The sequence below is a fragment of the Bos indicus genome, chromosome 24, assembly GCF_029378745.1.
Source record: "Bos indicus isolate NIAB-ARS_2022 breed Sahiwal x Tharparkar chromosome 24, NIAB-ARS_B.indTharparkar_mat_pri_1.0, whole genome shotgun sequence".
Taxonomy (NCBI): domain Eukaryota; kingdom Metazoa; phylum Chordata; class Mammalia; order Artiodactyla; family Bovidae; genus Bos; species Bos indicus.
In genome coordinates this window covers 48668234-48689252 of record NC_091783.1, presented here as the reverse complement: position 1 = coordinate 48689252, position 21019 = coordinate 48668234, and the positions used below count along the sequence as shown (strand labels likewise).

The window sequence follows — 21019 nt, the reverse complement described above, 5'->3', positions numbered from 1 at the left end:
CCTGGGTTCTCCGAGCCTGTCTCTTGGGAAGGCAGCACTGGGGCAGGGAGCAAATCACTTGCGGTGAGAGAAAGAGGGAATGTGGGGGTGTGAGCTGGGATGGGTAGGGACAAAGGGCTCCGTGCAGGAGTTAACGAAACAAGATGGGAGTGAGTCACTGCACAGTAGAAAACATGCCAAGTCAGGTGCATTGGGAAAAAAATGACCCTCTTCTATGCTGCTGTTCTTTATTAATATACAACTGCAGAGTCACCCTTGCTTCTGCACACAACATGCGTGTGCTCAGGTCTGTGAATGTGTGTGTGTGTTGACAATCCTAGGCTGCAAACATTTGGAAGTAAGGCAGAACCTGGCTGAACAGGGCAGGGGGCAGCAGGAGGACCCCTGCCTTTATCTGTGGGGTCACAAGTGAAGTTCCAACTAGAGGATGTCCGAGCATGTCAGTGTGATGTCCGCTGCTGTGTCAGCTGCACCAGAGCTGGCCAGCCCAGGACTGGGGCTTGCAGCTCCAGGGGCCAGCTGCTGGTCATCAGCTCTACAGGGCCCTGCTTGGGTACCAAGAGATGCGGGCTGCCGCTCCTCAGAAGGCTCATAATCCCAGTCCATTTCCCTCTGTCGGCACAAAATGTTTTTCCACAGATTCCGTCCATCACAGGAGCCAAGAGCAAGCAACCCCACAGGCTTGGGGCTCCCAGGGGAGGTGACGGGGTGGGCCGTCTCTTTAAACAGTGGACAAGATTTCTCTCCTTCCTCTCCAAGGATGCTCTCCCAAGTCCCCTGCCCCCAGCCCCAATCTATCACCCACATTAGTGGATTAACACAGAGCTAGCCACCAGGTCCGAGGGAGGTCCGAGGCAATCGTCTCTGCCTCGCAGGTCTTACCACCTAGCTGGGGAGTCACAGAAAAGGAAAATACAACCAAAAAAACAACACGTACTTAAGCACCAAATGACACAATGCATGCCAATGACTCTGGACTCCAGGGAAAACTTCCTGCATGGATGGATGGGAAAGCAGGACCCAAGGCCTGCAAGCTGCTTCCTGGGACCCCAGGAGGGTTGCTCCAGCTCCTTGGACCTGAGCTGCCTCTTCCGTACAATGAACATTGGACTACATTAGTGATTCTCAAGGGCAGGAAATGAAACATGAGACACTGGGAGAGTGTTTTACATTACACAGAACATTTGAAGACCAAAGGACACCAAAGGCATCTCCTGGGCTAAAACGGGGGTTTCTGGAAGGCTGGCTCCTCTTGGTCCCTCAGATTCTGAGGGTGACTTGGGTTTACCTGAGCAGAGAATTAGTAGGAGTCAAGTGCCGATGGAGGTGTGGGGGGAGGGCAGGGCCCAGGGAGGACAGTCCTGTCCTGACACCTCACGTGCAGGTGTGCTTGCGTGCGTGTTGGGGGTGGGGGTGGGGTCGTGTTCAGCACCAAGGACAGCACCCCACACGCTGGTGCGAAAGACAGTGATGGACCTCCAATATTTCAATCCCTCCTGGGTGGCTCTGTGGTAAAGAATCTGCCCGCCCACGCAGAAGGTGCAGGCTCAGTCCCTGGCTTGGGAAGATACCCTTAAGGAAGAAATGGCAACTCACTCCAGTATTCTTGCCTGGAGAATCCCATGGACAGAGGCGCCTGGCGGGCTACAGTCTATGCAGTCGCAAAGAATCGGACATGACTTAATGATTGAGTGAGTGAGTGAGACAACAGAAAGGCCAGAGGCAGGAGAACAAGAGAGTGGAGACCAGAAGAAAAAGCCTCCTGAGTGGCACCAGAGATGAGTTCAGGAGCAGACGAGGCCACTCCTTTCATTCTGGAACTCTCCTGCCTGTTTGTCCAATCTGTCCCTTCTCTCTCTACCCTGTCTTTGAATTAGGACCCAAAGGCTAGGGAGGAGAGGGAGAGAGTTACTAAAGTCTGTGGCCAAGTACATTTCTCCAGTCTCTCGGCTAATTAACCAGGCTTCCTTCATAGCACAGTCCAGTAAAGAATCTGCCTGCAATGCAGGAGACCCGAATTCGATTCCTGGGTCAGGAAGATCCCCTGGAGAAGGAAACGGCAATCCACTTCAATATTCTTGCCTGGAGAATCCCATGGACAGAGAAGTCTGGGAGGCTACAGTCCATGGGATCATAAGAGTCAGACACGACTTAGTGACTAAACCATGACCACCACCACCAGGATTTAACGCCAACGCTGGGACTTCCCTGGCATTCCAAATGTTAAGACTCCATGCTTCTGCTGCAAGGGGCCCAGGTTCAATCCCTGGTCAGGGAACTAAGATACTACAGGCATGGCCAATAAATAACTAAATAAAAAATTTCAAATGGCAATATTATTAGTACCTATCCTAGACTGGGCTACAGCAGAGGCCACTTCTGGCTGGCTGCCTGTCCAGCATCTGCTGAAGGAATAGGGTCCCACTCAGCTTGCCCCATACCTGTGTGCAGAGAAATGATCCCATCCTCCAAGGCTCCTCACTAGGAGGACTTCGGAACTCTCCAGCCCCCATAGATACTTCCCTTTCCTGCCAGCACCAGACTCAGGACCACAGAAGGGCAGGGAGGAGAGGGCTTGAGGGGTCATCTGGCCCAGGGCTGACCTGGGAGGTCCGCAGAGATGCTCCCAGAGTGATGATGTGGATGGGGCTGGGGAGAGAGCAAGTGGGTGCCCTCCCCTGCCTCACTGAACAGTTCTGCCCTCTCGGTTTTCTACATGAGATTTCCTTGAAATATTGTGATGAAACAAAAGGTTCTGTACTTTAAAAATTTTTTAGAGAATTGTAGATTCACATCTCAGAGAAGGCAATGGCACCCCACTCCAGTACTCTTGCCTGGAGAATCCCATGGACAGAGGAGCCTGGTAGGTTACAGTCCATGGGGTCACAAAGAGTCAGACACAACTGAGCAACTTCACTTTCACTTTCACTTCCATGCATTGGAGAAGGAAATGGCAACCCACTCCAGTGTTCTTGCCTGGAGAATCCCAGGGATGGGGGAGCCTGGTGGGCTGCCGTCTATGGGGTTGCACAGAGTCGGACACGACTGAAGCGACTTAGCAGCAGCAGCAGATTCACATCTAGTTGTAAGAAATGTCAATAGAGATTTCACGGCCCCAGTGGCTCAGATGGTAGAGAATCTGCATGCAATGCAGGAGCCCTGGGTCGGGAAGATCCCCTGGAGGAGGGCATGGCAACCCACTCCAGTATTCTTGCCTGGAGAATCCCATGGACAGAGGAGCCTGGTGGGTTACAGTCCATGGGGTCCAAAAAAGTCAGACACGGCTGAGTGACTAACACAACACACGTGTATGTATCCTTTATCCAGTTTCCCCAGTGGGGAAACTTGTAGACGTGTACAGCTCAGTATCACACCCAGGGTACTGACAGCGGTACTGTCAGGAAGCTGAACATTTCCAGTGGCATGAGGGTCTTTCCTGCTGTGCTTCTGTGCCCACACCCACCTCATCCTGTGCCCTCCCGTAACCATGGAGAACTGCTAACCTGCTCCCCGTTTTTATAAGTGTATTGTTTTGTTGTTGTTTAATCGCTAAGTCGTGTCCAACTCTTTGCGACCCCATGGACTGTTAGCCAGCCAGGATCCTCTGTCCATTGGATTCTCCAGGCAAGAACACTGCAGTGGGCTGCCACTTCCTTTTCCACTTGGCATTTTAAGACTGGGATATTAGTGAAATCATGTAGCTTTGGGGGGTTGGCCTTTTTTCACTCTACACAACTCCCTGGAGATTTATCCATGTTGCTGCATGTGTCAACAGTTGATTCCTTTTGACTGCTGAGGACCATAACTTATTTAACCATTCACCTGTTGAAGGACATCTGGATTGGTTCCAGTTTTGGGCTATGATGAATAAAGCTGTTATAGACATCTGAGTACAGGTTTTTGTGTGAACGTAAGTTTTCATTTCCCTGGGATAAACACTCGGGAGTGCAATTGCTGAATCATACGGTACTTGTAGGTTTAGTTTTATGAGAAACTGCCAAACTGTTTTTTAGAATGGCTGTACCATGTAACATCCCCCCCAGCTATGTTTGCGTCATCCAACTTCTCTGTATCTTCACCAACATTCAGCGTTGTCACTTTTTTTTTTTAATTTTAGCCATTCTGATAGGTGTATAAAGAGCTACAGTGAACATCTTCTTCTGTGCTCATCTGACATCTTTTCAGTTCAGTTCAGTCGTGTCTGAACTGAACGTGTCAGCTTGTGATCTCATGAGCTGCAGCACGCCAGGCTTCCCTGTCCTTCACCAAGTCCCAGAGCTTGCTCAAACTCATGTCTATTGAGTCGGTGATGCCATCCAACCATCTCATCCTCTGTTGTCCCCTTCTCCTCCTGCCTTCAATCTTTCCCAGCATCAAGGTCTTTTCCAATGAGTCAGTTGGTCAAAGTATCAGGTGGTCAAAGTATTGGAGCTTCAGCTTCAGCATCAGTCCTTCCAATGAATATTCAGGATTGATTTCCTTTAGGATGGACTGGTTGGATCTCCTTGCAGTCCAAGGGACTCTCAAGAGTCTTCTCCAACACCACAGTTCAAAAGCATCAATTCTTTGGTGCTCAGCTTTCTTTATGGTCCAACTTTCAGATCCATACATGACTACTGGAAAAACCATAGCCCTGACTAGATGGACCTTTGTCAGCAAAGCGATGTCTCTGCTTTTGAATATGCTGTCTAAGTTTGTCACATATCCTCTTTGGTGAAAAAAGTATCTCTTCGTATATTTTGACCATTTCCTAACTGCACTTTTTTCAATGCTGAGTTTTGAGTGTTCTTTGTATATTCTAGATGTTTGTCCTTTGTCAGATACATGTTTTGCAAAATCTTCTCCCCCTTTGTAATCTGTCTTTTCCGTGCTCTAAAAAGGGTTTTTACCCAGAGCGAGAGTTTTTCATTTTGATGAAGTCCAATTTCACATCTCAGTGTTGATATTTACTGATCATCTTCATTTTTTCACTTTGAAATCTTTGCAATTCTTGGCATGACACATGATTTTTTATTGTAATCAGGACACTTCCATGTTATGTAATGAGAGTCTGAATCTCATTTAAATCTTCTGTTTTAGCTGGCTTTCTGTGGTACCACTCTGGCAGGGAAAAGAAGGGCACAGCCTCACGAGTGCCAGTGGAGGCAGAAGTCCAGGGGGCACCTGTTACGGCTCAGTGGAGGTGGGAGTCCCAGGGCTCCACGTGGCCCCTACTGACCCTGCCATGGTGGCCTCAGGACCACCGGGCAACAGTGGAAGTCCCAACTCCTTATTAGAACCTCCTCTGACACATCTTAACAGGGACGGGAGAGGCACCTCTATCCCACTGAGTGAAGGTGGGCGTCCAAGCCCCACTCTGCAGGGCCTCCAGTAATGGGGGGAGGCAAGGGGCTTCTTACCAGCCAGCAGGGATGAAAGTTGCAGCTTCCTGCTTGACCTTCACAGACACCACCCTGGTGAGTGGGTTCAGGGGTCTCATTACAGCCCAGAGGAAGGGGAAACCCAGGCTCCCACTGGGTCTCTGCTGGGGGTGAGGAAGGGACCACGGTTTTTCCTGTGCTATTAACTTTTCTGTCTTGCTTGGTCCCCCTTTTCCTAGACCTAAGCTTGGAGATAGTAGGCTTTTGTTGGGACTTAAAAAAGAACAATCCGTGTCCACTGGCATTTCTTGGTTACTTGCTTCTTCAGCTTCAAGTCTGGGAGACAGGAGGCAAAAAGGAACCCCAGGGAGGCCACTCCCGCGGCATTTCTCAGGTCCCAAGGTCCCAGTCTGCCTTCCCTCCACCTCTCAGAATTTTTGGTCTGTTTTACACAGAATGGCCAGGCTTTTAGTTGTACTTAGCAGAAGGAATATAGAAAAGGACATCTATTCTATCTTCCCAGAAGTGGAAATTTAGGTCTATATTTTTCACAAAATATTTTGATGTTAAGTCTAGTCATCTCCTCATTTTTTCAGAGGGGAAACTGAGGCTACAGGGAGATGATGTATCTCACCAGTGATGAAATAGCAAGTCAGAGGTACAGGGACAGGGACTCACATCTCCTAGCTCCAGTCGGATGCGGTTACCATGACAGCATGGCCCATCCCCCTACAGATGCCAGCGGCCCCGCAGACAACAGCTCCCTTCCTCTCCGTATTTACAAACGATTGGGCTTTGGATTGCTGCTTTCCACTTGAGAAAGCCTTCTTTCTCTACCCAGACACTAAGTACTCTGAGGGCAGAGACCAGGCCACACGGCTCATCCTGTTTACAGTGGGCGCTCGGTGAATGTTTGCTGACTGTTCTCCCTATAAGAGTTAGTCGTCAATATTGTTGGGTAAGTGTTATACCCTGGTTTCTCCAGATGAACTGGAGCCAGGCGTCACCGCGAGGCTGGGGACAGATGGCATCTTCTGGAAGAGAGAGGCTCACATGCTGAGAGCAGTGGAGGTTCACAGATCACGCTGTGTGAGGGAATGCAGTTCGTACTGATGACGCTCCCAACAAAGCAACCCAAGGCGGAACCTGGGAGCCACCGGTCCTGCCCCAGACTCCTTAGCCCTGCGGTGTAAGTGCCTGTCCCCGCCCCCTCTCAACCCTCCCTTCGAACAGAGACACACCCACTGCATCTGCAGTCCAGGTTCCCAGCACGGTGCCCGGCACACAACGAGGAGGTGCTAATTGGATCAGTGAATGAAAAGCAATGCACGAACCATGACAGGAACAAGGATCTTTAGCTCCGAAAGCAGACTTGCCATGATGGACTATGGGGACGGAGGTTAAATAGCCATGGACAAAGGGAATTAAACTGAAACCATCAGCTGGAGTTATGAGGAGGTGGTTTAGGCTGAATCAGAGACACTGTTATCAGTGGAGCTGCCTCACATGCTCTGCGACGCCTTTTGAAGCAGGGAGCTCCCCATGTCTGGGAACCTCCAGCAGCTCAATGGACACACCAGGTAGGGGGTGGAGGTGCCGGGGGGTGGTCCCTGCACTGCAGGGGTCGGATCAGGTGACCTCTGAGCTTTTTCTCATTCTGAGAGCCCACATCCTGAGGGTTCACTGAGGATCTGATGTGGTGGAGATCTGGGAAGAGAGTCTCCTCTAGAAGTGGGGCATGTGACAGTCCTTCTAGCCAGTCACCAAACAGTTCTGGCTTCCGCATTTCCGGCAGGTAGTAGCATTATACTATTTAGTGTATTCATGGTTGGGAGGCGCCATAGGACTAGTTCTGGGCAACGGGTTAAGAGTGGAAGCGATGCGTGTTAAACCTCGGTTGGAGTGCTGAATTGCCAATGCAAGACGTGCTCTTTTTTCCCCTGGGCCATAATGACTGGTGAAAATGGCAACTGCTCCACCAAGCTGGGTCCTGAACAGGAGGTTTAAAGTTACTGAGATTCAGGACTGTTTGTTACTGCAGCAGTTCCTGGGCTCTCCTGACTGATACAAGAGGACAGACTACCTGATGGAACACCAGAGAAAATATGATACACGAGGTATACCCTGGGTGGGTTGACACCAGGTCAGCATCTCAGTGGGGCATGAAGACACCTCCGCATTCACCATCCTCACCCCCCACCACTCCGGTAACACCTGGCGCTAACCAGCTCCTCCAGCTTGCTCTCTCCTGCCTCCCTAGTGTCCCAACGCTACGGCCAGTGTAAGTCTCTGCTGACGCTGCTTCTTCTCTCTTCCGATTCTTCTCTCTTCCCTTTCATCTCGTCTGACATCCTACCCATTCCTGAAGGCTCAGATTAAGTCTCACGTCCTGCAAGGCATCTCCCTACCCTCGGAGACCAATAGGACCATTACCATTCCTTGGAATGACTGCAGTGTCTGTGGTCAGGGCATCTCTTTGGTGGGAGTGGGGGACGTGTGTGCCTTTAGCTTCTACTCCACAACAGGTAGTGAGCCGGAAGGCTCCAGCTCATGTGTGAGCCAAGCTCACAGCAGGTAATCAAGAGATGCTGAGTGAGCAGAGAGCAGTGCCATGAACCTACACATGGTATTTCTTAATTATCCATAGAAGCTGATTAAAAATCTAGGCACTTTGACTCAGACACCGTTTGTACTAACGAGTTTTTAGACTGACTCTGAACGAGATACTGTAATTCCTGGAGGGCAGCAAGATGGCTGGCAGAAAGCTCCCACCCTTTTCCGTGGGCCAGAGGTAAAGGTACACTTGACATTCACCTCTGCCTACCACCTGTCACCTCCCGGGTCAGAGTCAGTGTGGACGCCTAGGATACACCTAACCTGCAGGTTGGCAGGGCTATCAGGGGAGGTGGAGGAAAGAATAGAGAAATCAGGAAAATCTGGATGCCACTAATGTGAGCCGCTGTTTGGTCCCATTTCATGGAAACAGCGGGTGTAAACAGTGAAAGAGGCTTCCAGAGAGGCTGAGAGAGGGCCGTGCAGCTCAGCGTCTCACGTGTAGAAGGGGCACTGGAGCGTGTGCCACACCCTCCAGACCCCCGGGACAGGGCTCTTTTCACCCCGATGCTCCAATCTGCAGTTGGGCACCACGCTGGAACAGGCGAGTGTCCTTCTCTCCTTCTTTCCAGGAAGTGAGGGGTCACGGGCTCTCAGCCAGGACTCAGGACACATTTCTGACACACCCCCGCCTTTCCCAGGGCTTCGCACAAACCTGTCTGGTAAGCTGTGTGCTCATCAGGTTCCCAGCAAAGATCCCGTCCCTTGCTCAACAGCCAGCACTGCGGGCCAACCAGTCCTTCGGTCAGAAAGTCCTTCTCAAGGTCTAATCAGAGGCCCTGCTGCTGTCGTGCATATCAATTTCCCTTCCTTGGCACTTCTGTGCTGATGGAAAAGAGCTATTTGTACCTGATTCCACAATAGCCTTTCCTACACCTTCAGCTTCCTTTCCCGAATGCTAAGTCTCAATCAGAGATGTCGTCTAAATGCACTGGGCTACACGCTCTCAATCCAGGTGCTTTCCTCTAAGTCCTCTCCGGGCACTTCCCCTGTTACAATAAGAGGTGGAAACTTGTATTCCAACCTCCTGAGTAACTGACCAGGTGATGGGCGAGCTCTCTGGGAAAGACACTGCCGGGATGCCAAACAGTCCCCAGCACAGCCCATCCCCAGTGGCAGGCAGTTGTTGGGCCTCTTCAGGGCTACACGGAGCCCATTTTTTGTTCCGGACTCTCCGAGACCCCTTCCTCCCATCTCATGGGTCTCTGTCTACCCTGGCTTACTTCTACCACGTGCCTCTGAAAGGGTGCAGAGAAGGCAAGGGTTGGTTTGTTTGTTTTCTATTTTTTACATTAATTAAAACAACAAAAAGTAATCCCAGTGCTAAACTAATCCCTAAATGGGGCCTGCCCCTAGCCCCTGTTTTGGCTTGTGGTCTGAGACCCACCACCACACAGCTTCCTGGGCAGAATGCAATGCTTCAGCACCCTCCTGCCAGCCCTACTGTTCTGGGCACAGGTGGCCAAGATGCGGCAGTCAGGGAAAGTGCCAGGGCAGCCAGCCCACCCCAGCTACCTCGATTGAGCTTCAGTGTCCCCCTGAAATTCTTCCCAGGGGGATAGTAGAGCCAACCATCTTCCCACCTCTGAAAGCACAGCACAGTTGCTGCAGCCAGAGGGACAGGGCTGGCAAGGGAATGACTGCATAGACCAGCTCTGAGCCATCGCAGGAATCATTACTGAGCACCCACTGTGCACCAGGCCCTGGGCCAGGAGCGATCAGGGATGTAGAGGCAGCCCCGGCGCCCAAATCAGGGCTGGCCAGCAGGATGAGGGGCAGTCAGATATTTCCATGGAACATCCCGACCACAGCATGGATTAGTATGAGGCGGAGGGTGTCTGCCTGGGTGAGAGGGTGCAGTGAGGAGGCCAGTGGGTGCTCACGGGGCTAGTAGGTGTCCCGACAAGCTGGTCCAGGACTCCTGCATCTGCTGGACCAGGCTGAAGGGGCTCTTGAGGAACGTCTGGGCAGCACCATGCCATCAGAGCCACGCCCCTCAGAGGCACTCTTCAGTGGGCAGCTCCATCAGGGGGCCACCCCAGGGCAGAGCGGGCAGGGGCCCTGCATCTGGCCAGCTGTGGGGCTTTTCTTGTGATACAGTTCCTTAGAAGATGCTGACCAGCTTCGATCCCTCCACCAGAGGGCATCAGAAGATGGCTGCAAGGACGTCCCCAGTGGTCCAGTGGTTAAGACTTCCCACCTTCACTAATGGGGTGTGGGTTCTATTCCTGTTTGGGGAACTGAGATGCCACATACCTCACAGTCAAAAAAAATGTTAAAAAGATGGCTGCTTCACGAGGGGACACCAGAGGCTCCTGGAGACGAGGCCCAGAGTGGGTGCAGGCCTGGCAGGAAGATGGACACGAGCCAGCATGGGCCACGGGACACAGGTAACACGAGAGAAGGGGCAGAACCGTGAGGAGGATGGAGGCTGGCCCGACACTGCCGAGCCGCCACGCCAGCTCTGAACACGCTCCTGGGCTGGTGGCAAGAAAGACTCCCATCCTTCCAACACCACTCTACTGTCTGTACCCTTAACAGTGAAGTGAAAGCCGCTCAGTCGTGTCCGACTCTTTGCAACCCCATGGCCTATACAGTCCCTGGAATTCTCCAGGCCAGAATACTCGGGTGGGTAGCCTTTCCCTTCTCCAGGGGATCTTCCCAAACCAGGGATCAAACCGAGGTCTCCCGCATTGCAGGTGGATTCTTTACCACCGGAGCCACAAGGGTACCCTCGTTAACTGAGTCACTAATGTCTACAATCAGGCCTTTCATCACCAAACCAAGGTTCTCCTGACTTCAGGAGACCTCATTTCAGTCCAACTCTTGCCTCTCCAGGCACTGCAGCGCAGTGTCCAGCGCCACGGGCCATCCATGAGGGTCAGGCTATGAAGCCTGCCTGCCTTGGGACATCGGGAAGTAAAGCAGGCTTACATTCTGAGAGCCTGTCTCCCCTTCCTGGTGCTCCCCCCTACAATGGACCTATGCTCAGTTCATCCTGACAAGAAAGGACTCAACATAAGCCTTTTACAATTTCTTCTTTAACTTCAGTTGCACTTCATCTTGCATTTCATTCATCCTCTGCTTACCCCAAGCCAACTGTTCAGCTGGGACTGAGGGGCAGCTGGTCCTCACTGTGCCAGGGTACCCCCTTCCCACAAGTCCTGGCCCTGGTGAAGGAGGATGAGAAGGTTGGGTGGCATCACCGACTCAGCGGACAGGAGTCTGAGCAAACTCTGGGAGACAGTGAAGGACAAGGAAGCCTGGCGTGCTGCAGTCCATGGGGTTGCAAAGAGTCAGACACAGCTTAGCAACTGAACAACCACAGGCCACATCCCCACTCACTCTCCTCCAGGCGGGGGGCACCAGCTGTGAAGGGACAGCTCAGCATGAAGGAGGCAGATGAGAAGCGCGTGGGAGGATAACCGTTCTCTTCCGCCTCGAAACACGTACGGACTGATGGGAAAATGGGACCAGAGAGGGCGAGTAGGGACAAAAGACAAAGGAGAAGGGAACAAAAGGAAGATTCCAGAAACAGACACCTACTAACAGAGAGCTGTTTTTTTGGCCTCTCACTCACCAGCCTCTTATGTCCCCATCCAAGACTTTCAACCCTCCCCTGAAGCCCTCTCTCTAATTCTTGAGTCCTCAAATTCAAGACTACCTTTGCCACTCAAGAGTTAAGGGGATCTTCATGTAGGAAACCCCAGATACTAGTGATCGGTGCCTCTGACACGCCAAGTCTTAGGCCAAGAGCTGGAGGGGCTCAGGAATATAAACAGGGTCCCGGACCAAGCATCAGCAGTCTAGGGAGGGGGACAAAAGACTTCCTCAGAAGGATACGTGTGACAGGAAGACAAGGAAAAGGGCCAAGGACAGGGCAGGCAAGAGACCTGGGGTCAAGTCCCAGCTTGGTCAGGTCATGACATCTCCGTAGACCTAACTTCTTTGTCTGCAGATGGCGTGGAGAAGCTAGGACACTCAGAGGCCATCGAGCCTTCTGGTTTCTATACGAGGAAGCTGAGGACAAAAGAGAACTGCCACCGAGTTTGCGGCAGAGCACCTCACCCAGGTGGTATCATGGTGTCCTACTTAAGAATCAGCTGGACACGCATGTGAGAGAGCTGCCCAGAACAGCTGTCCCCCCACACCATGTACAGCAAAGCCCATACCACGTACAGCAAAGCCCGACACCTAAGAAAGACCCAGAACTTTCTCTTAGGACAGACCACCTTCCCTCAGGAGAGAACAGAGGAGAGCTGGTTTCAGCAGCAGCACGGACTGAAGTCAGACATAAGCAAGTGGGCCTGGGCAACGTGTCACCGCAGCCGCTCTGGAACTGGGAGCGAGCTACTACTGAAGTCCGTGCGCCTCCCTTATCTCTCTGGACAGGCACAGAGTGAGAACAGATGCACGGCGTTTTCAGCCTCCGACTCCACCACCTCCCACAAGTAGAATAAGATCTCAACAAGGACAGCTCGACAACCAGCGGGTATGTGGGACCTGGGGGGTTACCAGGGACAGTTCTCAAGGAGCAGGTGCCTCCTTCCCTCCCAGTCATAGGACCCGCTCGGGGGTTCTCTTGGGATCTCACAGGGAAGCAGCAGGGGGCGAAGTAGGGGGCTCCAGCCTGGTCCCAGGACACTGGTTGGCTTCCCTCACCCCCACGAGCTGCCCCTGGAGCAGCCTCCTCCTGCAAACCTGGAGCAAAAGTTATCTCCGAAGTGCCCCTCCAGCACCAAAACCCTAGGAGACCCATTATTCATAGGCTCCATCACCAGTGCTGATGCGTGAGCCTCCAGTTCACTCATTTCACTGCTGTATAATATTCCACTGTGAGGCTGTAGCATCCATCACTCACTTCACTCCTGTGTTACATTACACTCTAAGGATTATTCATGCATCATTTATCCATTCCCCTCTCAATGGGTCATGAGTGGTTTGCAGATGTTTGTATTATAAATAGCGCTGCTACTGAAAATAAACCTTATGAACCTATGTGTTCTGGGGAGCGGAGGCTTCACTGTGGGCTGGATATTCAGGGAGAACTTTCCAGATGGCAGACCACACTCCTCGTGTGCCACTTCTTGCTCTCCCCACATCTCCACCTCTCAGGAGCACCAAAGTGAGCAGCCCAGGACCCCAGACAGACACGAGCACGATAAGCCTCTGCCAGAGCACAGAGTTGGTTCCCTACCTGCTGCAGGGGTGTTCGTCCTCGGGAGAAGGAACAGCTGCTGTCCAGCTGCTCAGTGCAGTCTGCCGTCCACTGCAGGGGAGAAAGGAGTGGTCAGTGATGGCAGGACACACGGGCTCATCCTCACTCTGCCCTGGCCCCCCAGGCAAGGTCCCGCCCTGCTGAAGTATAGCCGTTATAAAATCCTGCTCGGCCATGTCCAATGACAAATCCTTCTCTACCAGCAGGTCTGAGTTGGCATCTCCAAATTCCATGGAGGTGACCCTTTGGCATATGTGTGAGGAAGCAGACTCATTTTCCTTTGCCTAAGCCCACCAATGTGATGAAGATCCAGCTACATTCCAAAGCCAACCAGACACCACCCAGGGTAAACAGGAGTTTTAATAAAATGGCACCATGTTTGACCACCTAACCCTGTTTCAGCCATACCAGCCCCTACTTCAAGAAAGTGAAAACGGCTCAGTTGTGCCCGACTCTTTGCTGAAATACACAGTCCGTGGAATTCTCCAGGCAAGAATACTGGAGTGGGTGGCCTTTTCTTTCTCCAGGGGATCTTCCCAACTCAGGGATCGAACCCAGGTCTCCCGCATTGCAGGCAGATTCTTTACCAGCTGAGCCACAAGGGAAGCCCAAGAATACTAGAGTGGGTAGCCTATCCCTTCTCCAGCGGATTTTCCCGACACATGAATCGAACCGGGGTCTCCTGCATTGCCAGCGGATTCTTTAACCAACTGAGCTATCAGGGAAGACCTTACAGTGTCAAGGTTGGAGCTAAAGGTGAGGCACGTATGTGGGGATCATCCCGTACACCCAGCCCCTAAATACGGTGAACCTGTGCGCTGACAGGAGGGTACGGCACCGGGGAAGAGCCCCGGACTGGCCGTCAGAAGCCCAGCTCAAGCCCAGTCCCACCACTGACCTCATGAGAGCTCACAGGCCTCTCGTGCACCCACCGTGGTCTGACCACCAGCACTGTGATCGTCCCCAGACCCTGCCACACAGTGGGTGTTTGGCCCCACCCTTCACCCGCTCAATCACTCTCTCAGGGCAGGACCTGTCTTCTCCATTTGGACGAGCCCTCCAAGGGAAGTTTAAGAGCCACTGAAATCAACGTTATCTCCCAGGCTCCACTTTGTCACCGATAATATGGGGACGGCAAGACTGGCTGACTCTGCAAAGGTGGGAATGAAGGGCCTTTGTAAGCCATAAAAAATCTGTACATAGGCCTGGTGGTCCAGTGGGGAAGATTCCGCCGGCCAGTGCAGGCGACACGGTTTCAATCCCTGCTCCGGGAAGACCCCACATGCGAAGGGACGACTAAGCCCTTGCGCCTAAAGCCAACGCTCCGCAGTAACAGAAACCACTGCAGTGAGACGCCCGCTCACCGCAACTAGAGAGCAGCCCCAGCTCGCCGCACCTGGAGAAGGCCTGCATGCAGCAGTGAAGACCCAGAGCGGCCATAAATAAATACATCTAAAAAGAAAACCTATGCATAGATCTAGAGTAGTAGTAACAGTACAGCTCGTCCACTGTAATGTGCTATCCAGGTATATGGAGGTGCTTGTACTATTGTCTTAAATGTGAGGTAGGCTCTCCAGCTCATGTCAAACACTGACCTCGACCTACAACCTGTATGAGTCACAAAAACCAAAGGAGCCCAATCTCTGTTTGACATACTTGGTCAGAACTGTGAGTGAGTGTGGATGGCTCAAGGCCATCACCAACCTGGATGTGTAAAACCTTGGCAAGACACACCCTCAAGACTGTGGGTCAAGGATGTGACTTTTGTATAAGAAAGACATTTTATTACAATGCTGATGATACAGGCTGGTACAAATGTCCTCTACAGCTGTGGTGGCCAATAAATAGGAACCACAGATGTAATTTTAAATGATTAGCCAGATTTAAAGAAGGAAAAGAAAAAGGTAAAATTAAATTTAACAATCCATTTATTTCAATAATTACTTAACATAAAAATGATCAATAAGATATTTTACATACTTCTCTCCATACTGAGATTTTGAAATCTGCTTAGAGCTTGTCAATTAATTTTTTAATTATTTATTTAGCTATTTATTGGCTGTGCCATGTGGCATATGAGATCTCAGTTCTGGACAAGGGATCAAATCTGTGCCCATTGCATTGGAAGGGCAGAGTCTTAACCACTGGACCACCAGGAAGTCCAGAGCTTGTCAATTTTTCAAGTGCTCAAGAGCCATACATAGCTAGTGTCATACTGGACAGTCCGGCTCAGTTTGAAGGACAGGTAAAGGCCAGGCACCAGTCCCCGAAGAGTGTGCCCTCCAAGCCGCTTTCATCCCTGCTCTGTACTGCAGAGGGGCTGGACCCTGCAGACTCAGGGGCTTCCAGATGGGTTGGCCCAGTGGCAGACAGGAAGAAGAGAGGGAAGCCCTGAAGTTTCTCCCCCTTCTCTCTGTGCCTCAGGCAGCGTTACCAGCAGCGACTGGGTCTCTGCAAGGCTCCAGCCTCACCAGATAGGCTTCCTGTGCAAGACCTCTAACCCTGTGCTCTGGCAATACCATCTCCACCTGTTCTGCCTCAGGCCTGGAGGAGGCGATGGCTTCCTGTGGTTGTTTAGTTTCTCAGTTCTTTTATCATCTGGATAATCAACTCCCTGGGTTATATTCCCTCTGTCTAGATACTTGTAGTTTCAAAGCATCTCTGCAAAGATATTGATTAAATTATAGGGGGAAAAAAAAGAAAGAAAATGAGAAGTCCATCAGATACCACCTTAAACCAAGTGATCAAGGACAACATCATCTGTAATAAAACATATACCCACCATGGACTTCCCAGCATAACGCCCTGAGAAGGGCCATGTCGCTCTTGAGGGGTTCTTGCCAAAAATGCAGTGTCCATCAGGCAACCCAAACTGATGAAATTTCCAAAAACTAAATGACCTTCAAAAGTGTCAGGGTGGTAGGGATAAGAAAAGACCACAGGAGTGCCACAGGTTGGAGGAGAATAAGAAAGCAAGACAATTAGATGCAAATTTGGATCTTGGAACAGAAAAAGGACATTAGTAGATACACTGGTGATTTTCGAGTCAAATCTCCTTGTACCAACGCTGATTCCTCAGTTTTGATCATTGCACTATGGTTACACGAGATGTTCATATGAGGGAGCAGGCCCACTGGAACACCTGTATTATTTTTGTGCGTCTGCTATAAGCCGAAAGTAACTTCAAAACAAAAAGTAATCCAGGGGCTTCCCTGACAGTCCAGGGCTTAAGATTAAAGATTCCATGCTTCCACTGCAGGTTGGGGAACTTAGTTCCACCCCTGGTCGGGGAACTAGGATCCCACATGCCGCATGGCATGGCAAGAAAAAAAAAGTAATCCATGTATGTATGTACGTGTTTAGATATATATATTTGTGAAATATTTGGACTACTGTAAAAACAATCCCTCTGCTTTACTGCTTCTCATACTTGAGGGGTATCTCCCTTCCAGGCTGGAGCCTGGCTGAGAGTAGGGAGGATGCTCAAGATGCAGAGTGACTAACAGCCAGGGGAGAACGAGATGCCACACGCCTCGTTCCATCCCGGGACAGCCTTGCAGAGACAGGCTTCCTCCCGTGGGGCATCCCAAACACTTCAACCCCAGCTGCACACTTGCTGACATGACTCCCCGCAGAACAGTGACCCGAGGGTGGGGGCACCTCCTCCTGGGGTCAGCGTGATCTCTGGCAGGGCAGAGGCAGGCAGCGACACTGGCTGTCCAGACAGGCAGGCACAGAGGGGAGGCCGAGGCTTCTGCACACCACGTGCCGCCTCAGCCCCTGGATGAGACGTCTCTGCTTCGACAGAGGTCACCCTCAACTTTATAGCGGCCAGCCTTCCTGAGCACCTCTGCTGTGGGACCTGCACCCAGCGCTCCCTTCACAGGAGAGGTGAGATGCCCAGGAACAGTAAGAAAGGGAGGGGGGATGCAAGGCTGAGAAGGACAGTGTGCTCTCGAAGGATTCTTGTGGGAGGGAAAGCAGTCAAGCCCGGATCCCTGAGGACAGTGAGCCCGAGTGTGGACCCAACTGGGGAATACCAGCTAGCTCAGGGGCAGGGGGTAGCAAGCAGGACCCTCCCGCTAGGCAGTCAGAGCCTCCTCCTGGGTGCACAGGGGGTGGAAGGCTTGGCGGTAGGAGGGGGGGCGTGGGGAGGGGGAGCATCATCAGTGCTGTGTTAGAAGGCTGAACTGGCCGGGAGCGTGGGTGTGGGGAGTCCACTGGTCAGGAGGCTAGCGTCCTGAGTCGTTCGGGTCTCCACTGGGAGAGCAGGCAGCAGGGGAAACGGAGTGGCTCTGAGCGCATCGTATGGACAAGCAGTGAGCTGAGGGCTGATGTGTGTAGGAAAGCTAGCAAGAAAGGAAAGTCCACAGAAACCCACCACAGAGACCCAGCTGCGGCCCTGGGGAAAGCTGTTGGAGGAAGGTACAACCTTCCTGACACCCCCAAGTTAAAGTGTTAGTTGCTCAGTTGTGTCTGACTCTTTGTGATCCCCTGGACTGTAGCCCCTCCAGGCTCTTCTGTCCATGGGATTCTCCAGGCAAGAATACTGGAGTGCCGTTTCCTCCTCCAGGGGATCTTCCCGACTCAGGGTTTGAACCTGGGTCTCCTGCATGGCAGGCGGATTCTTTACCCTGCACTTAGCACCACCAGCTGCACCCACTGGGCCCGTGTGGCACCCCACCTCCAACTCCCCAGCCACATCCGCGCTCTGCTGCTGCCTGAAGCCCCTGGGAGCTCTCCCTTCCCTGCTCAGGGCTCCCGACCATCTGCTGGGATCCTGCTGCCCAGCTATCTTCTTCCTGCTTAGGCTGAAGCCACCACCCTCTCCGTCCCCTTTGCCTTTAATGAGCCACTGCCTAGAGAAAACACAGGGCTTCCGGGAATGTCCTCATCTGCATGAAATGATTCCAGAACAAGAGAAGGGCCCCCTTGGGGAACACTCTCTTCGGCCCTGCCCCCATGCCCGGGTCAGCCCAGCACACTTCTCCGTTGGGGTGAAGGGTTTAGAGCTGGGAGCAAGTTCCCTGGGGGGTAAGGAGGCTCTCCTGAGAGGTCATGGGACACAAAGAGGCAGGAAAGGTGGGAAATCCGTACAGGGGAACACCGACCATGGAATTCACAGAGTGGTTTGGGGCCTTCACCATACCTACTATCACCTATTTCTTAATTTAAAAAGATGAAACAAAGACAGCACAGGGTTAAGTTTAACAAACAAGGCGCACAGACGGTTTATTCTGTACTCAAAACAGATGCTTTTATCTGCTCTTATCAGTACATTCTAAATACTTCATGCTAAAAGAATGAAAATCTGCTATCAGTCATTTGCTCGCCAGGATGGACAATACTTGGAGAGCAGACTTGACGGAGGACAGAGGACGCCACTGAAGGTTGAGGGAGGAGTAAAAAGAGAAAAGCCCAAGGTAGGGAGGCTGCAGGAGCCCCTTATCAGTGGTGTTTGAATTCCTCGCACTTGCCCTTCCAGACATGGACGTGTATCAGGTGAAAGTCGCTCGGCTTTATCTGACTCTATGAGACTCCATGGACTATACAGGAATTCTCCATGGACTTCTCCAGGCCAGAATACTGCAATGGATAGCCTTTCCCTTCTCCAGGGGATCTTCCCAACCCAGGGATCAAACCCAGGTCTCCGCAGGCAGATTCTTTACCAGCTGAGCCACCAGGGAAGCCTGGACGTGTATCAAGGGCAGAGTCAAACCAGCAGGCTGCATCAGGAGGAGGAGAGGAAAAGATCAGCTGATAGAACTGCATCCATGTACAAACAGACGTGTACATAGGAACTTAGTATGTGATAAGGACAGTGTCTCACGTGAGGGCAGGGAGAGACCATCAGTAAACAATAAACACAGGGACGAGACAACCAGCGAGCTAGTGAGGGGAAAATGACCCTAGGGTCTGCCTCCTACCACACACGGACAACACATTCCAAGTTGGTTAAAATCCAAGATGCAAGTTTTAAATTCCATCAAAGTCTACAATTTTGTGTTAAAAAAAATTCACAAAGACAAGTGAGAGGCCCCTTGCAACATGTATAGCAAAGGGTTCCTCACCAGGACATACAAAGATTTCATTTAAACCCAGGCATGAAGACTGCTACATACATTAACATTTACTCCACACAGATCCCTAGGCCTGTTTATTACCCCCAACTTTGCAAACATGGAACTTGAGACAAAGCATAGCCAAGTAACTGACCCAGGGTGACACAGCCAAAAGAGAGGCAGAGTGAGTAAAAGGGATAAACAGGCATTAGTTCAAAGAGCCAGTGAAAATGTTGGAAACGAAATGTATTTATGATCATGGATTCGATGCTGAACCAGACATTATTTTATTGTAGTAAAACATAATTTACACTTTAACTATTTTTAAGTGCACAATTCAGTGGCATTAAGTTCATTCACCTTGTTATTCAACCAACACCAACATCCAGCTCCAGTACTTTTTCATCCCAAACTGCAACTGCCCCCATCAAACAGTAACTCCCCATCCCATTCCTCCAAAACCCTGGTAACAACTTTTCTACTTTCATTCTCTACAGATCTGAGTATTCCACATGCCTCACAGAAGTGGGATCAAACAGTATTTATCCTCTGTGTCTGAATTACTTCTCTTGGCATAAAGTCCTTAAGGTTCATCCATGTGACAGAATTTCCTTTTTTTCTTTTTTAAGCCTCAATAATATTGCTGTATGTATAGACTGTATTCTGTTCATCCAATCATTCACTGATGAACAAAAGTGTTTCCACCTTTTGGCTATGGTGAATAATACTGCTGTGAACATTCTGTACAAGCATCTGGCCAAATACTTGCTTTCAATTCTTTTGGGTATACACCCAGAAGTAGAACTGATGGGTTATATAGTAGTTCTATGTTTAATTTGCTGAGGAACCTAGATTTTTTTTGTTGTTGTTGTTATAAAGGACATTATTGGGGAAACAGGGCAATATAAGGTCTACAGATTAAATAATAGTATTGTATCTGCTTCATGACTATATAAGAGAATGTCCTTGTTCTTTGTAAATACACATTGATGTATTTAGGGATAGAGGGGAAATCTCTCCATATACAGAATCTATTGATCAATTGCTCTGTCGAGAGGAGAGAGAATGCAAATGTGATAAAATATTAACAAGTGGAAAATCTGGGTGAAGGATGTGCAGGAATTCTTTGTTTAATTAGTATAATTTTTATGTACATCTGAAATTATTTCAAAGTGAAAAATTATTTTAAAAGCCATCTTATCCAGGACTTCTTAATCAAGGGGGTGCCAGGACCACCCAGGGCAGGGAAGGGGAGTGATTTGAAGGTCTAGTGGGAACCACTGCTCTCACCCAACACCCTCTTTTTCTGGTGAGGGGCCCGAGAGGAGAAGGGGCTTCCTCACGGAGCCCAGGCATGGGATAGCCTAAAGGTGGGGGCTTTCAGAAGTCAGGAGCATACAAGACCGCTTCCTCTGTCCTCGTCCATGGTCTCACTGACCAGGAGAGGGGGGCCAGGGGAGGCGGGAGTGGAGACTGCCTGGCAGCTCACTCTCTCACCCACAGTGACACTCCAGAAAAATCTTGGAGTGGGGGGGCTCGGGGAGGATGCGGCCCAAGGGCTGAGATTTGAGAGAGGGAGAAAACCTTTTCCCTCCAATCTGAAGACAAACTAACAAAAAACTCAAGCAACTTTCCTATTGTGGAGGCAGCTTAATGCAGCGATTAGGATTCTGAGTTCCTTTTTGTTTCTTTGCTGTTTTTTTTTGTTTTTGGCTGTACAACCAGGCTTCCAGGATCTCAGTTCCCTGACCAGGGATTGAACCCAG

The 21019-nt window shown here is 50.9% G+C and overlaps 1 protein-coding gene across 7 annotated transcripts in view; it reads right to left on the bottom strand.

The window, feature by feature from the left end:
• CTIF (cap binding complex dependent translation initiation factor) overlaps positions 1-21019 on the bottom strand; it is a 324401-nt gene that overhangs the window by 214814 nt on the left and 88568 nt on the right. For 6 of the 7 annotated variants that reach the window (XM_019986752.2, XM_019986753.2, XM_070779017.1 and 3 more), the window contains exon 3: positions 13171-13242. The exons of the other annotated variant lie outside the window; for it this stretch is intronic. In XM_019986752.2, the coding sequence (XP_019842311.2) occupies positions 13171-13242 (72 nt within the window). The remainder of the gene's footprint in view (positions 1-13170; positions 13243-21019) is intronic. 7 annotated transcript variants of the gene reach the window in all.